The sequence below is a fragment of the Microcebus murinus genome, chromosome 12 (genome assembly GCF_040939455.1).
Source record: "Microcebus murinus isolate Inina chromosome 12, M.murinus_Inina_mat1.0, whole genome shotgun sequence".
In the NCBI taxonomy this organism is placed as follows: Eukaryota; Metazoa; Chordata; class Mammalia; order Primates; family Cheirogaleidae; genus Microcebus; species Microcebus murinus.
Genome location: NC_134115.1, coordinates 88,181,785 through 88,197,848, shown reverse-complemented (window position 1 = coordinate 88,197,848; position 16,064 = coordinate 88,181,785). Strand labels below are relative to the sequence as shown.

The 16,064-nt window shown below is 47.2% G+C and overlaps 1 protein-coding gene across 3 annotated transcripts; it reads right to left on the bottom strand.

The window, feature by feature from the left end:
* Positions 1 to 1,061: 1,061 nt before the first annotated feature.
* TOR1B (torsin family 1 member B) lies at positions 1,062 to 8,703 on the bottom strand. Of its 3 annotated transcripts, none has more exons than XM_012772223.3 (5): positions 8,418 to 8,703; positions 7,693 to 7,958; positions 6,087 to 6,262; positions 4,477 to 4,604; positions 1,062 to 2,581 (listed from the first exon to the last, which is right to left on the bottom strand). In XM_012772223.3, exons 1-5 carry the CDS (start codon positions 8,614 to 8,616, stop codon positions 1,854 to 1,856), a joined length of 1,497 nt encoding a protein of 498 aa, XP_012627677.1. In that variant the 5' UTR covers positions 8,617 to 8,703; the 3' UTR covers positions 1,062 to 1,853. The 3 variants fall into 3 exon arrangements, with proteins under 3 accessions (XP_012627677.1, XP_012627680.1, XP_012627678.1); XM_012772224.3 differs by having other exon boundaries at positions 2,445 to 3,842; XM_012772226.2 differs by lacking the exons at positions 7,693 to 7,958; positions 8,418 to 8,703 and adding an exon at positions 7,318 to 7,678.
* Between the last annotated feature and the right edge of the window lie 7,361 nt (positions 8,704 to 16,064).

Sequence of the window (16,064 nt, the reverse complement as noted above, 5' to 3'; positions counted from 1 at the left end):
CCTTGTTTTATGCAACATGCGTGTGTGCCTACAAACAGAGCTCTGTGGCGTGGCTGCTGTGCAGAGTGCTGGCAGGGACAACTTTGCAAGCACAGACTAGTGGGCAGCCCAGCTGCAGGTCTAACGCAGGACCCCTCAGCCTCTCGGCTCCCCAGCCTGGACAGGGTTCTGCTAGGGCAGCCCAGGTCCAAGTCTTAGAAAGCTCTTGGTGTTGAGCTAAAGCTGGCCTGCTGTGTCCCCAGGGGGCAGATTAGGTTTAATCAATCACTCATTTGAAAATTGCAGCCTCAGCACCTGGGAACCCCTAATTAGGGAACACAGGGTTCCCCTGACAATTTTGTTAAGTTCAGTCTTCAGAGATGAGGCAGTATGGGGTGGAGTAGAAGCTGCATTAGGCTGAGAGCCAGAGCTAGAAGGTGGCCTCATGGGGCTCAAGAACCTTCAGATGAGAAATCAGGGGTGTTGGTGAGAAGGGTTTGAACTTCCTGTTTAAGATAAATCAGCTAATCCTCAGTCCTGCGAAGAAAGTTGGTGTTAGCAATTCACTGCCGAGACAGGAGATCAGGTTAGGGGTGATTGAGCTGAAACTGGATTAACATGACTAGGACTCCACTATTTACCATAATTTGGGGCGAGAAGACGAGGCAGTTAGGTTTCCTTATCTGAGATCAGTTCAGCAAGTCTGAGTGTCTATGGTTGAACATGCCTGACGTCTTCTGATCTCAGAAGCTAAGCATCGTCAGGCCTAATTAGAACTTGGATGGGAGAGTGTCAGGTGAGTTGTTTTCCCAGTGCCTCAATTTCCTTCCTACATTAATTTTAGAGTATATTTTTTAGAAAGAAATCCATCACTTTCATGAAAATATCTATCACCTAATCCAATTAAACTTCCTATTTGGGGATAACGGCCTTTAAGGTAAATACTGCTTCTGTACGATGCAAAGGCTACCAACCTGCACGTCCAGGGTACGGTAAGTCTGACACCACCTGAGGTGTTGAAGTCTTTATTCCAAACTGTTACCAAATAAACTAGGGGAGGAAAGTTAGCAAGGGACATCACATATCATAAAATTTAGCCTTTATTATAAGATTCTATATCCAGGTCAATTCAAACTCTTGTCCATATTTTATGAGGGGTGGGGGAGGCTGGGCTGTGTGTGGCCTTTTCAAGCTATAGTTAGTAACAGCAGTCCAAAGGTGGCCAACATGTGTTGAGTTTATTACACCACTATAAACAGAAATCTTGTCTCTGCTTGACCAGATACCCAAAAAGTTATAAAAGAAATGTAACTTAGCTCCAATTTGAGAATATGTACTAAAAATTTTAAGCCTTACCTTGGCATTTTTCAAAGACTGTGATACCCTATAAGGCAGTTCCATGTCAAAAATTCGCTCTTACCACACTTCATACGTGAAAATGCTGTGCTGTTCTAAGGGCATGTCTGCAGCTGCATTGGAACCACAGGAGGGACACAGAATGAGTCACACTGGGTGGAACCTGAGTGTTACCTCCCAGTGATCAGGGCAGTTCCAGCCTGGTGCTGCCACATAAGGTGTCCTTATCAGATGACCCTGTTTGATCTATGGCTGGGACGGTACACTGCCACACATTCAACAACATTCATGCCATTTAAGAATACCTGAGAAAGGAATAAACAGTTATTTCATTTTAAGTCCTACCCATGTTTTATTATAAAATAAGCAATTTCCTATATTTCTATTATCTGTGGTTCAGAAGACATTATAAAAAACATACATATCCTTGCAAACTCTAGCATTTCCAGCGTACAGTACTCCTACTTCTTTGGCAATACAGAATCTGCAGCTGACCGCTCAGTGTGGGCACGTGCCAGTCATGGAGAATGAGCACATTGTACAGATTTCCCACGGTTCTGTGGAGTCCAGTGAGAGACTGACCCACATATAAAGTGTAACATACAAATGCTCACCATGGGAACCAAGGACTCAAACTCAAAGCCAGCGGTCTCACCGATTCCCTCTATGATATGGCTGGGGAAATCCAGCAGCGAGTGAAGTTCAGGACAAGGTGTGGTCCAAGGCAGGCTGGGGCTGACGCTGTAAGATGGATGGGCGAGGAATCCCACGACCAGGGCTGGAATCAGCAGCCAGAGAATGGACAGGAGGAAGGGACCTGTCTGTCCCGTCTGCTGCAAAGGCCTCAGGTTGAACCCCCAGCCCACATGGGGACAGTTCAGCACAGACGCTGCACACACACTGTGACGTCTGTGATCGTCCAGTGGGCCCTGCTGTCCTCGTCCAGAGGCTGCCAGCCCCACAAAAGGCTCTGAGCAGGGGCGCTGCCCGTAGCCCTGGAAGAGGCCCAGGAGGGGGTCAGATAGTGTGGTTCTTTGCACAATTAGGGCTGAGTAAGTCTGCCCAGTGCCCACTGGGCCCTGATCCTGAAGTTCTTTACCCTCAGAAGAAAGGGCCTGTTCGTGTTTCCTGGGAAGCCTTGGGGCGCTCATCTTGCGCTCGCCTCTGCGCTCCCTTCGCTGGATAGCATAGACTGGAGAAATGTAGAATTTCCCCCTCAGTCTGAAGAAGCCTTTACCAAAACATTCTGTCAAAAACAAAGCAGCCAAAAAAAAAAAAAAAAATTAAAAAAAAACAAAGCAGCCAATTTTGCTTTCCAAGGTCAGGTGGTTTGGGAGATTTCGGGGCCGTGGTTCAGAATTTCCAGGGAGCATGTCTGTGTTCAGATGTCTCCCCCAGCTCCACCCCTCAACATGTGATTCAGTAAGGAGCAGGAGTGGGACTGGGTAAATTCAGCAGATGGCATGCCACCTTGGGCTGTCTATGCAATCACCTTACCTGTCCCTTTAACAGGCAAAATGTTGACTCCTTGATAACGAATTGGCATGGATTTGACAATTTCATAACTTTTACCTCAGTTATGAAATGTAAAGTTTGTTCACAGCTAAACAAACTTTACCTTTCAAAACTAATTCAATCGAGGAAGAATTTGTGCCTAGCGTGTTGGGGGAAAGACTAGTGTGGGTGTGAGTTAAAACTGGCCAAATGCTAAAAGCTTTGAGGCAATCTTAAAACCACTGATGTTAAAAATGGCAATTTGAATAAGAATGCTATCTGATCAAAAAAAAGAGTGCTGACCACCCGCACCAATTCCAACTGAAAATGCTTCAAGTCAGGGAAGGTTCCCTGTGTAAAGAAAACCAACAGCCGAAGAGTGTCTTCTACAGGAGAAGACCCAACACTCCTCAGAGGCCACCCTACCAGGAGCTGCTGAGGTGTTGGTCCCGTGGGTCACAAAGGATCCATGGGCCTGCCTCGCACAGCTGTCGTCAGGCACTTTTGTTGGGTAACGATCAGTGTGAAGGGGATTTTAAAAGTTCATCTTCAAATTCGAAGAATAGTTGGACTTCTTTCATGTTGCAAAAGGACAAGTGGATGGGACAGATTAGCACATTTTCATATTTCAACTCTTAGAAGTTTCTCTATCCTGAAAGTCCGCAGGTGCAAATGTGCAAAACCCTGAAGAGGTCTTCAAAGTGCTTCTGGAAGGCAGGGCCCTGCTGTGCTCAGCCTCCCCGTTGCCTCTTAACCCATCTGGGTAAGAGCTCAGTGGAAATCGAGCCGCGACTGCACGGTCTTGCAGCCCTTGTCTGAGTAGATTTTCTCGTCTTTGGGGAAAAATGTCATTTCCTCTGCCACTTTTGTGACAATGTCTTCATCTATGGCAGAACCTCGGGCCCTCATCTCGGCCCGCACACACATTTTCACGTGTCTGTACTCCAGGGGCAGGAAGGGGATAAAGTAATCGATGAGGTTCCTATCAATCAGTCCACTGCGCCACAGGCCACCTGCGAAACAAGACACAGCTACGTTTCCTGCCCATCACTGCCAGTTGGCCACGCTCTCACGGGGCCGCTCTGATCTTGATCCACAGTACATTCTTCATGTCCTTAGCCCTTCAAATTCTTTTTTTCTTTTTTTTTTATTGAGACAGAGTCTTGCTCTGTCACCCAGGGTAGAGTGCCATGGCATCAGCCTAGCTCACAGCAACCTACTGGGCTTAAGGAATCCTCCTGCCTCAACCTCTCAAGTAGCTGGGATTACAGGTGCATGCCACCACATCCAGCTAATTTTTCTATTTTTAATAGAGATGGGGTCTTGATCTTGCTTAGGCTGGTCTCAAACTCCTGGTCTCAAGCAATCCTCCCACCTTGGCATCCCAAAGTGCTAGGATTACAGGTGTGAGCCACCTCGCCTGGCCCAGAGATTCTTTTTGTCAGTGTGCAAAAAGCTGACATAAGACTTGGCTAAACACCCTGCTAACTGGCTTCTAGAATAAAATTGCCCTAAGAAAATTCCCTACTTTATTTTAGCAAAGCCACTGAGGCAAGTGGGATTCTCTGGCTTTGGGAAACACTCGATGAGCGAGGAGACAGCTCTCTGCTGGCTGAGTTAGGCGGCTCTTAACTCTTGTGGACTCACTGTGTTTATTATTGAAGACTCCGACAGACAGCACAGGTTCCAGGTCCTTCAGCTGAATGTCTTCCCTCTTTCTTCCTGCCAGCCAAAAGTCAAGCGCCGTCTTAGTTATGAGGTCCCCACCTGCATTGCTGAATTTGCGAGAGAAACAAAAATTAAAATCACATATTAAGACTTCTGTATCTTACCAGGAAATGAACCTGCTCTAAGGTTTATTCTTTTTGTTTTTTTTTTTTTTGAGACAGAGTCTCACTTTGTTGCCCAGGCTAGAGTGAGTGCCATGGCGTCAGCCTAGCTCACAGCAACCTCAAACTCCTGGCTCAAGCAATCCTCCTGCCTCAGCCTCCCAAGTAGCTGGGACTACAGGCATTCACCACCATGCCCGGCTAATTTTTTGTATATATATTAGTTGGCCAATTAATTTCTTTGTATTTATAGTAGAGACGGGGTCTCGCTCTTGCTCAGGCTGGTTTCGAACTCCTGACCTCGAACAATCCGCCCGCCTCGGCCTCCCAGAGAGCTAGGATTACAGGCGTGAGCCACCGTGCCCGGCCTTTTTGTTTGTTTTTTTTGAGACAGAGTCTCACTCTGTTGCCCAGGCTAGAGTGCCATGGCGTCAGCCTAGCTCACAGCAACCCCAAACTCCTGGGCTCAAGCGATCCTCCTGCCTTAGCCTCCTGAGTAGCTGGGACTACAGGTATGCACCACCATGCCTGGCTAATTTTTTCTATATATTTTTAGTTGCCCAATTAATTTCTTTCTATTTTTAGTAGAGACTAGGGTCTTGCTCTTGCTCAGGCTGGTTTCGAACTCCTGACCTTGAACGACCCTCCTGCCTCAGCCTTCCAGAGTGTTAGAATTATAGGTGTAAGCCACCATGCCCAGCCCCAGCAAATTCTTTTTTTTTTTTTTTTTTTTTTTTTTGAGACAGAGTCTAGCTTTGTTTCCCAGGCTAGAGTGAGTGTCGTGGCGTCAGCCTAGCTCACAGCAACCTGAAACTCCTGGGCTGAAGCAATCCTCCTGCCTCAGTCTCCCAAATAGCTGGGCCTACAAGCGTGTACGACCATGCCTGGCTAATGTTTTCTATATATATATTAGTTGGCCAATTTATTTCTTTCTATTTATAGTAGAGACGGGGTCTCTCTCTTGCTCAGGCTGGTTTCGAACTCCTGACCTCGAGCAATCCGCCCGCCTTGGCCTCCCAGAGTGCTAGGATTATAGGCGTGAGCTACCGCACCCGGCCCCGGCCAATTCTTAAGTAATATTTACTATGTACTAATATACAAAAAAAAAAAAAAAAGTGTCTGCCCCGAAGGAATTTAAAATCTGTTTCTTCCAAACTTGCTGGGGTAAAGCTCTGGCTTTTTATAACCCTCAGAAACCCAGGCTCAGTGAATAAAATTGCTTTTTATCAGCAATTATTTCTTTAGCTCATTTCTTTTGCCCATATTCCATGCCACGCTGAAACTGGCAACCAAAAAATAAAGAAGTGGGCAAGTGACTTTTGCCAAGCTGGCACTTTTGTCCTGGTAAACAAGGTGCTTGCCAAAACTTCATACTAGCATTGGGAGAATGAGGGCTTATGTGTCCCCAAGAAACCGTCGCCTGCTCACCTGAGAAAGATAAAGATGGCTTTGCGGTAAGACACTCCATCCACTTGCTCATAGTAGTCTAGAAATGGCTTGATTGCATCAATGATCCCAGGGTGCAATTTATCCATCTCGTCAAAGATGAAAACAGACCTCGCACACGCACTCACATTACCACGAATCCACTTCTGCAACTGGTCCTAAACTCACCGTAAAAGAAATAGGATGTACAGGCTCAAAGGATGCTCTAAGAGGAGAAGCACTACACTGCTGCTTGTGCACTAAAGGCAAGATCAGAGATCTCAAGGGTTTAATGAAGAATTTTTACAAACTGTACCCTACCTCCTTTCATTAGCTTTTCCAAAACCTTATCTATAAAAAGTAGAAATTGGCAGAGAGATGGGTGCTAAAATGCAGAGAAGTTTTTTTTAACTCAAATGACATGCTAAATGTGACTTTTTAAAGGTATAAAAGGTCCAAGATCCACGATCATTCACTGTTTACCAACCCATAGTTTTTATCTCACTGTGGACTTCAATCTCAAATATTACCAGACATACTGAGGAATAAGGAACTAGACTAAGACCCGCACAGTGCCCAAGACCAACGCTTTGTACTGGTGCAATGAACAAAGGAACTGACATAGATGGCATTTCATGAAAAGCATTTGTTCCAATGCTTTCTTGAAACAAACACAAAAACACACAACAAGCCCTTAAACCTAAAATGTGAAAGGCCATGACCATGAACCTCCCCTAGACTCCCCCTCATCTACCTTATTGTATTCCTAGAGATTTATGAAAGAATGTGGAAAACAAGAAAATTACTCCTTCCTTTTGGTAATCTGCCCTGCTTAGACAGTTTGTATGACAAACACCCGCTTCCACTTCCTTGCTCAGTTAAGTTTCTGTTTCTTTTTTCAGTCCCCACTTAACAGTAGGACTATTAACCTCAACAAGGATGACATTCACTTAAATGAGAATTAACCTTCCTAGACAGCTTTATAGAAATTAAATGTGGAAAGAATATTTCAAAAAGAGAAAAGTCTGAAGGTTTAAGTTCTCTGAGTCTTTCTTTGAAGAAAGTAGTGCCAAGGACTTGAAAGAAAGATAGGATAAACAAAGGGAATAAAACTGTTCAGGAGAAAAAAAAAATCCTCCGATCTATATTGCAAAATGCAGAGGCGACACTCTGTACCATAGGTGGGGAGCATTAAATGAAGCCGCACCCAAACACATCCCTGAGACTGCCCCACCTCACACAAGCTGGCTGGGAATGCTGAGTGCTTTCATTCACTGGAGAAGGTGGCTACCACGCAGCTGGGAGATTTGGGTTCAAGTTCTTGCTCTGCCACAAAGTCACAAAGATTATAAGGAGTAAATCACCTTGCCTCTCTTGGCTCCATTTTTTAATAGAAATAATATCCTCTATCCCACTGGATTATTTTGGAACCGAGTAAGAAAAAAGTTGTAGGAGAGCTTCGTAAGCACCCTGGACTAAGTGTGCCTTAACTCCAGGAGCCTGGGGCAATTGCAATGCAAAGGAAAGAGAAGCAGAAGCCAGAGTTAGTGAGCAGGTCGCCCAGGCCAGTCGGAGCAGCCCCGTGGACTAGGTAATAGTGGGTTCTTGCCTGGTACAGTTTTATCTTCTGCTCATGAGGGAAGTGCAGAGTCGATACAAACAGGTGGACAAAGTTACTCTTCAGGCCCTTTGGGTGAAGATTTTCAGCCACAATTTGGCTGACAAAATTCTTGCCTGTGCCAGCCCAGCCGTGTAAGGAAAGGGTCAGTGGTTTCTTGGGATTTTTGTTGCTCCTGAAGCCAGTCAGTGCCTTGACAATCACTTCTGTGGCCACATGCTGTCCAAACAGTTTCTCCTCCAAATCCAGCTTCAGGGCTGCAGGAGCCAGCCCCAGAACAGAGAAAGAAACACACATTAAAAATGCACTGGAGGGGGGGGGGGCATGGGCAATATACATAACCTTAACATTGTACCCCCATAATACGCTGAAATAAAAAATAATAATAATAAAAATGCACCGGAAAAGCAGCACTTTCCCAACTGGCCAAAGTGAGAGGCACAGATTAGCGACAGATGCAGCCAGACCCCAGGGCTGACACTGAGGCAGAGTCGGTGACTTGGGCAGAGCCCCACGGCCCGGAGACTTTCCCAAGACTGCTGCCAGGGCTGGAGTCCGGGCAGAGTTCCCACGAACGACTCCCAGCCTGCCCCGTCCGTTCTCCCGCCCACCCGATCCGGATGACCGCCGGCAGGATGCCGCGCGCTAGCGCCGGGCCTGGAGCGCAGAGACCCCCGCGCCCCGGGCCGGACCTTGAGCCCGCGCCCCCGCCATACCCGAGGCGTTGAACGGCTGCTCCTCGCGGCAGCACTCGGAGAAGCGGCAGTAGATGTCCTTGTAGGACAGGTAGCCGGTGAGGAGCGACGCGGCCCCGATGGCGATGCCCACGCTGATGGGCTCTAACGCCGACACCACTCGGGCAGTCAGCAGCAGCTGCAGCACCGCCGCGCCCCAGAGCCGCTCCGTCCGCCTCATCCCCTCGCCTCAGAACCCGCCGCGGCCGCTGCGCTGCGCGCCCGGGCGGCCGAGCGGCCGGCCGGACTTCCTGTTTGCGTCACTTCCGCCCCGCACGCCCACCCACCCTTGGGGCAGCCATGTCAGTGAGGACCTGGGAGACGGGGCCCTGCGACGCCATGTTTGTGAGTGGCCAGGTCGTGTCTGGTGACTCAGCTTCAGTGGAACTCCACCCCGGGATTTTGTTTTTTTTTTGAGACAGAGTCTCGCTGTGTTGCTCGGGCTGGAGTGCCGTGGCATCAGCCCAGCTCACAGCAGCGTCCAACTGCTGGGGTCAAGCGATCCTCCTGCCTCAGTCTCCCCAGTAGCTGGGACTATAGGCGCGCGCCACCACGCCCGGCTAATTTTGTTTAATATATATATATTTTTTTTAGTTGCCTGGCTAATTTCTATTTTTAGTAGAGACAGGGTCTCATTCTTGCTGAGGCTGGTCTTGAACTCCTAGTGCTCAAGGGATCCTCCCGCCTTGGCCTCCCAGAGTGCTAGGATTACAGGAGTGAGCCACCGCGCCAGTATTTTACGGGGTTTGTTTTATTAAGAGCTTCCCAGAGCCCCTAGACTTTGCTTTGTCTTCTCTCTCCCTCCACTCCCCCAGAGCTACATGAGCGTTTCTCAGGTCTGCCCACCCGCCTGCCCTTTTCCTGAAACAATGAATTAATGAGCGATCTGGGTGCTGGGCCTAGACTGAGCATTGCAGACACATCAGCCCCAAGACAGCCCTGCCAGGGCATCCACACTCAAACCCAGAAGTTCCTGCACTCAGCATGTGACATGGCAAGCCCCTAGCTGGATGCTCCCCCTAGCTGGATGCCAGCAAGACAGCAGGAGGGACCCAGTCTCCTTCTCAGAGCTTGTGGGTTATGGGGGAGAGGGGGCAGAGAAAGGAGCAAGGACAGGTACTGTGAGAGTGTAGGAAGTGCAGGGAAGGTGGAGTGTTCCGCTCCATGAACAAATTTTGATGACCCTTATATATGATTTTTTTATAATCCTCTACCATAACTAACTACTTGACTTTTTGAGTTGTTTCCTAGAACTGATGGATTTTCTGCAAGACAGGGGAGTTGAGATTCTGAAGGCCCTGGGGCAGACTTCCTGAGCCGAGACTCACCATCCCCCAAGGCACATGGCTTCTCCTTTGATGCAGCTTCTCCTGTTCTCCCAACAAGACAGCTTTCATATTAAAAATTCTCTTCTTCCTTCTAATCTCAGTAACTGGATGTTTGTGTGATGAGCAACTGGACCTAGACAGAAACCTCCTTTTGGTTTCCATAACAGTGGGGCAGGGAAGGCTTTTGTCTAAGCTGGGAACTAAGGGTTTAGCCAGGCAAAAAGTGAGGAGTAGAGTGGTCTACATAGAGAACACATCAGCCAGTTTGAAGAACTGAAAGTATTTCACATGGTGGAGGATGCTGAGAGATGGGGATGGGGAACGAGGCAGAGACTGGAAGGTGAGGGCCATGCTGGTGCAGTAAGGAGTTTGGCTTCTGTTCTGGGGGATAATAGGGAGCCACAGAAAGTTTTACACAGGGAGTGACATGGTCAGATCAGAGATCATTCTGGCTGCTGGGTTCACAAGGGATAGGCAGAGGACAGGGAACCAACTAATTTTTCTATTTTTTGTAGAGATTGTTAACGGAAAAAAATCCAAACTCTGTAAAATAATTTTTTTTTTTTTTTTTTTGAGACAGAGTCTCGCTTTGTTGTCCAGGCTAGAGTGAGTGCCGTGGCGTCAGCCTAGCTCACAGCAACCTCAGACTCCTGGGCTTGAGTGATCCTTCTGCCTCAGCCTCCCGAGTAGCTGGGACTACAGGCATGCGCCACCATGCCCGGCTAATTTTTTCTATATATATCAGTTGGCCAATTAATTTCTTTCTATTTATAGTAGAGACGGGGTCTCGCTCTTGCTCAGGCTGGTTTTGAACTCCTGACCTTGAGCAATCCGCCCGCCTCGGCAAACTCTGTAAAATAATTTTAAAGAGATTTATTCTGAGCCAAATTTGAGGACCATGACCCAGAGCCACTGCCAAGAGGCCTTGGGCAAGTGGACTCGCTGTGGCTGGGTTACAGTTTGGTTTTTATACATTTTAGAGACAAGGGTTATGGGTAAAGCCATCAATCAATGTGTGGGAGGTATACATTGGTTTGGCCCAAAAAGGAGGGCCATCTCGAAGCGGGGGCTTACAGGTTATAGGTGGGTTTAAAGATTCTTTAGATTGTAATTGGCTAAAGACATGAAGCTTTGTCTAAAGAGGTGGAATGTTTTAACATAAACTGTTTACCAGAGGTAAGCCACCATTTGTTGCAAATAGAAGGCCTGCAGGTTTGTCATGCATACCCTCAGGCCTATTAATGGGTTACAAAGGAAGTCTCCAAGAAGGGAGGGGGGCATGATAAGGCCTGTCTGACCTCCCTCCTTCTGGCAGGCAACTTTGCCCTTGAATATTCCTCTGGCCACGAGGGGGTCCATTCAGTCAGCCGGTAGGGGTTGAGGATTTTAGTTCACAAGATGAAGTCTCAACTATCTTGGCCAGACTGGTCTTGAACTCCTGCCCTCAAATGATCCTCCCAACCTCCTAGAGTGCTGGTATTACAGGCAGGAGCCACCACTTGGGTGACTTTTATTCATTCTTTAGGACACTGCTGAGATATGGAGGAGGAGATCTTTCCCCTTCTACAGGCCTCGTGCTTTCTGCATCACAGCCCGACTTCCCTGGACATGAGCTGCCTGCTCGTGGCTCTGTCCCTGACCAGGCTGAGAACTCTGTGTGGGCAGGGACCATGTCTGTCCCATTCCTTGCTGTGCTTCCAGCATGCAGCACTGGGGCTGACACAGAGCCAGGGTTCATTAAATGTTTGTTGACAGATTGGCTGACGGATGAACTCAACCAATTTGGGCAAAGCCTGGGCCAAGGTTACCTGGACCACTATAACAGAGGTAAAGGTCAGAAAAAGGGCAATGAAATGTTTTACAAGTTGTCTCTTTATCCACCCCTCCCTCTACTTGGGGAATTAAAACCTGCATTCCTTCCCAAAGCCACTAATCAAAGGGGCAGAAAAATGTTCTTTGCTGTTTGTTTCCTAGTATCTTAAACCACAAGAGATGGCTCAATGGAATTGTCACAAGATCATAGTCAAGGTCTGTGGAAACCACCAACTATAGTTAAACAACAATAGCCCAAAGCCATGACATGTGATGCTGGTCACAGAGACCTGAACCCAACCTCCACTGCAATCCCCCCTTTAAAAAGCCCCGTTTTTCTGCTTTAAAACAGGATGGTGGTTCTGCTGAGACGATAGTCTGCTGCCCTCATTTGCTGGTAAATTAATAAACTTCTCTTTCCTTTTCCTCAAATGACTTGTCCTCCTTCTTGGTGCTCACTTATTCGGCCTTGGGGACAAATACCAAACTTTCGGTAACACCACTACGACCTCCTCCTCACTGGTTCCCTGCCCTCTGCCTATCCTTTGTGAATCCAGCAGCCAGAGTGAGCTCTGATCTGACCATGCGACTAGCCAGGCACCACACACACAAAGATCAAGTTGTCTGCTGCCTACAAGTCATTGCTGGTTCCTGAGAAGCCAAAGAGAAAGGAAACTCAGTGCAAAACTGAGCAGAGCTGTAAACCTGACAGAAGTCTGCACACAACTCTTGGGACTCTGTGAGGGAGACAGAAGACCCCACAAAGTGAGTGTGCATCTGTGGCAGCTTTTTGTGTGTTCCTCAGGGGCCCTCAAGGCCACCGGAAGTCCCCTTTAGATTTCTACGTATTTCTACGCGCATCAGCATGGCAAAAGGAAGGAGGAGCAGAAGTGGAAGGAAATAGAAGGAAAAGCCTTACTGCAGCCAATTTGGGGAGATTTTAAGCTTTTAAAACGTCAATAAAGGCCGGGCGCGGTGGCTCACGCCTGTAATCCTAGCACTCTGGGAGGCTGAGGCGGGCGGATTGCTCCAAGTCAGGAGCAGCCTGAGCAAGAGCGAGACCCCGTCTCTACTATAAATAGAAATAAATTAATTGGCCAACTAATACATATATAGAAAAAATTAGCCAGGCATGGTGGCGCATGCCTGTAGTCCCAGCTACTTGGGAGGCTGAGGCAGGAGGATCGCTTGAGCCCAGGAGTTTGAGGTTGCTGTGAGCTAGGCTGACGCCACAGCACTCACTCTAGCCTGGGCAACAGAGTGAGACTCTGTCTCAAAAAAAAAAAAAGTCAATAAAGTTTTACATTTTTCTCAGCAAAAATCATGCCAACAAGATGGGAAGCAAGCAGAGGGACCATACATTTTTTTTTAAAAAAGGGGTTTCACCAAAGAACAGTATCATATATTTAACTGTGGATTCTCCTAACATCACGACTGCCTTCAAGCGTGACAAAATGTAGGCAGTTGTGTCTTCTGTTGGGAGGAATCTGCAGCCAGGCACACCCCTAGCCAAGGCGGAACGGCTGAAGCTGGCAACAGAATGCCTTCCGTTAGATAAATATTTGCAATGGAACATGAGACCTATTAAATATAAATCTCACCTTAGGTCAAATGAGTTGGATTTTGTTATATCTGAAAAACACTGGTCCCTATGAGAAGGTTCTGAAGCCTGATCCCAGAAGAAAGTGGTTGTCTGGAGATATACCAGTGTTCTCAAGAGTCTGTCCATAGGTCACAGAAGGCAAAGACTTTGTGTTCATTTTCAGAAGGCTCTCTGCATGTACATACACAGAAAAGGAGGCTTGTATGAGAAAATTTGATAGCTTAAAAAGTAAATGGATTGAAAATACAAAAGAATAAAATTATAAAATAAAAAGGGGTTTCAATTGATTGAAAAAAAGTCCCAGAAACAGGATCCAAAAGAGAAAAACCAGAAAAGCTTTTAAAAATATATACAGAGAGCTTAAATATCAGCTTTTAATTAGGCTGGCTTCTGACCATAGAGCTCCTTTTTATTTATTTTTGAGATAGGGTCTTGGTCTGTCATCTGAGGCTAGAGTTCGGTGCATAGCTCTGTGAACTAAAATCCTCAACCCCTACCGGCTGACTGAATGGACCCCCTCGTGGCCAGAGGAATATTCAAGGGCAAAGTTGCCTGCCAGGAGGAGGGAGGTCAGACAGGCCTTAACATGCCCCCCTCCCTTCTTGGAGACTTCCTTTGTAACCCATTAATAGGCCTGAGGGTATGCATGACAAACCTGCAGGCCTTCTATTTGCAACAAATGGTGGCTTACCTCTGGTAAACAGTTTATGTTAAAACATTCCACCTCTTTAGACAAAGCTTCACGTCTTTAGCCAATTACAATCTAAAGAATCTTTAAACCCACCTATAACCTGTAAGCCCCCGCTTCGAGATGGCCCTCCTTTTTGGGCCAAACCAATGTATACCTCCCACACATTGATTGATGGCTTTACCCATAACCCTTGTCTCTAAAATGTATAAAAACCAAACTAACCCAGCCACAGCGAGTCCACTTGCCCAAGGCCTCTTGGCAGTGGCTCCGGGTCATGGTCCTCAAATTTGGCTCAGAATAAATCTCTTTAAAAGTATTTTACAGAGTTTGGATTTTTTTCCGTTAACAGCTCACAGCAACCTCAAACTCCTGGGCTCAAGCGAGCCTCCTGCTTCAGCCTCCTGAGTAGCTAGGACTACAGGCGAGAGTCACCGCGCCCTGCCAGAGCTCCTTTTTCAACAAATACTTTTGTTACCAAAAGCTCAGCCACTTGTCCCTCAGGCTGCATCAGAAGAACAAGAACAAGTGGTTTGAGGAGAAGGTAAAAGAAGTTTTATTACTTTGCCAGCAAAGGAGGAGGATGGACACTCCTGTCTGAAATGCCGTGTCCTACTAACCAGCAGAAATACAGAGCTTCTGAAGCATGGGCTCTCAGCTTCCGGCAATTGCTGTTCAACTACAGTTGATGATTCTAATCATCCATCTCTGCTGAAGACAATCTCATGACCTCTGCTCAGGACCTCCCTTTACCAGGTTGGCTGGGCCATCTCCTGTTGCACAGATAACAAAAGACTTACCCTCCCCTCCCCCCTAGCCACCGGCCTAGGAGAGGGATACAGACTTTAGTTCTCAGAAAGGGATGGAGGGTGTTTTAGATAGAAAATATTTTTGCTGTTTTCTTTTCCTAGGCTATTCTCTCTGTTACATACCCCCTACTGTCAAAATTTCTCTTCTAGGCCGGGCACGGTGGCTCACACCTGTAATCCTAGCACTCCGGGAGGCCAAGGCAGGCGGATCACTCGAGGTCAGGAGTTCGAAACCAGCCTGAGCAAGAGCGAGACCCCATCTCTACTAAAAAGAATAGAGGCCGGGCGTGGTGGCTCACACCTGTAATCCTAGCACTCTGGGAGGCTGAGGCAGGCAGATTGCTCGAGGTTAGAAGTTCGAAACCAGCCTGAGCGAGACCTTGTCTCTACTAAACATAGAAATTAATTGACCAACTAAAATATATACATAGAAAAATTAGCTGGGCATGGTGGCGCATGCCTGTAGTCCCAGCTGCTTGGGAGGCTGAGGCAGCAGGATTGCTTGAGCCCAGGAGTTTAAGGTTGCTGTGAGCTAGGCTGATGCCATGGCACTCACTCTAGCCTGGGCAACAAAGTGAGACTCTATCTCAAAAAAAAAAAAAAAAAAAAAAAAAGAATAGAAAGAAATTAATTGGCCAACTAAATATATATAGAAAAAATTAGCTGGGCATGGTGGCGCATGCCTGTAGTCCCAGCTACTTGGGAGGCTGAAACAGGAGGATTGCTTGAGCCCAGGAGTTTGAGGTTGCTGTGAGCTAGGCTGACACCACAGCACTCTAGCCCAGGCAACAGAGTGAGACTCTGTCTCAAAAAAAAAAATGATAATAATAATAATTTCTCTTCTATATCTATGGGAGGGGGGTGATTACTCTGTTACACTTTCAAATCTCTTATTATCAGATTTCAGCCAGGAAAAACAGAAACTGTGTCTTCCATTCAATTCGTCTGGTTCTAAAACTGGCTTTTTCCAGTTGTGTGTGTAAATGAATTATTTTAAGCATTTCAAAGGACCCCCATTTGGGACACTGCTGCTTGTGACCATCTTGGTTCATGTGGGTCCATTTTCCTGGATTTTTGTAAGAGGACATTCCAAAGTGTTGACGTGAAACCAGCTGGTGTTTCCAAAGGAGGTGGACCCTTAAAAGAGCGCTCAGAATTTGGAACTTGATTTCCCATAATTTAGGGACTTCCCAAACGTAACCAAGGCTGGAAATGTGTTTTGGGTGGAAATATGCCGCTTATGAGTGCCACACCACAAGGTGTCACCCGAGAGCCGTGAATCACCCGTTACGCGGCTCAGACCGCTTCCAACCACCAGGTGGCAGCAGATATTCAAGGTATGGGGTGACCTGTCTCTCAATACCTTTCCAGCCGAGCAAGAGTCCCTAA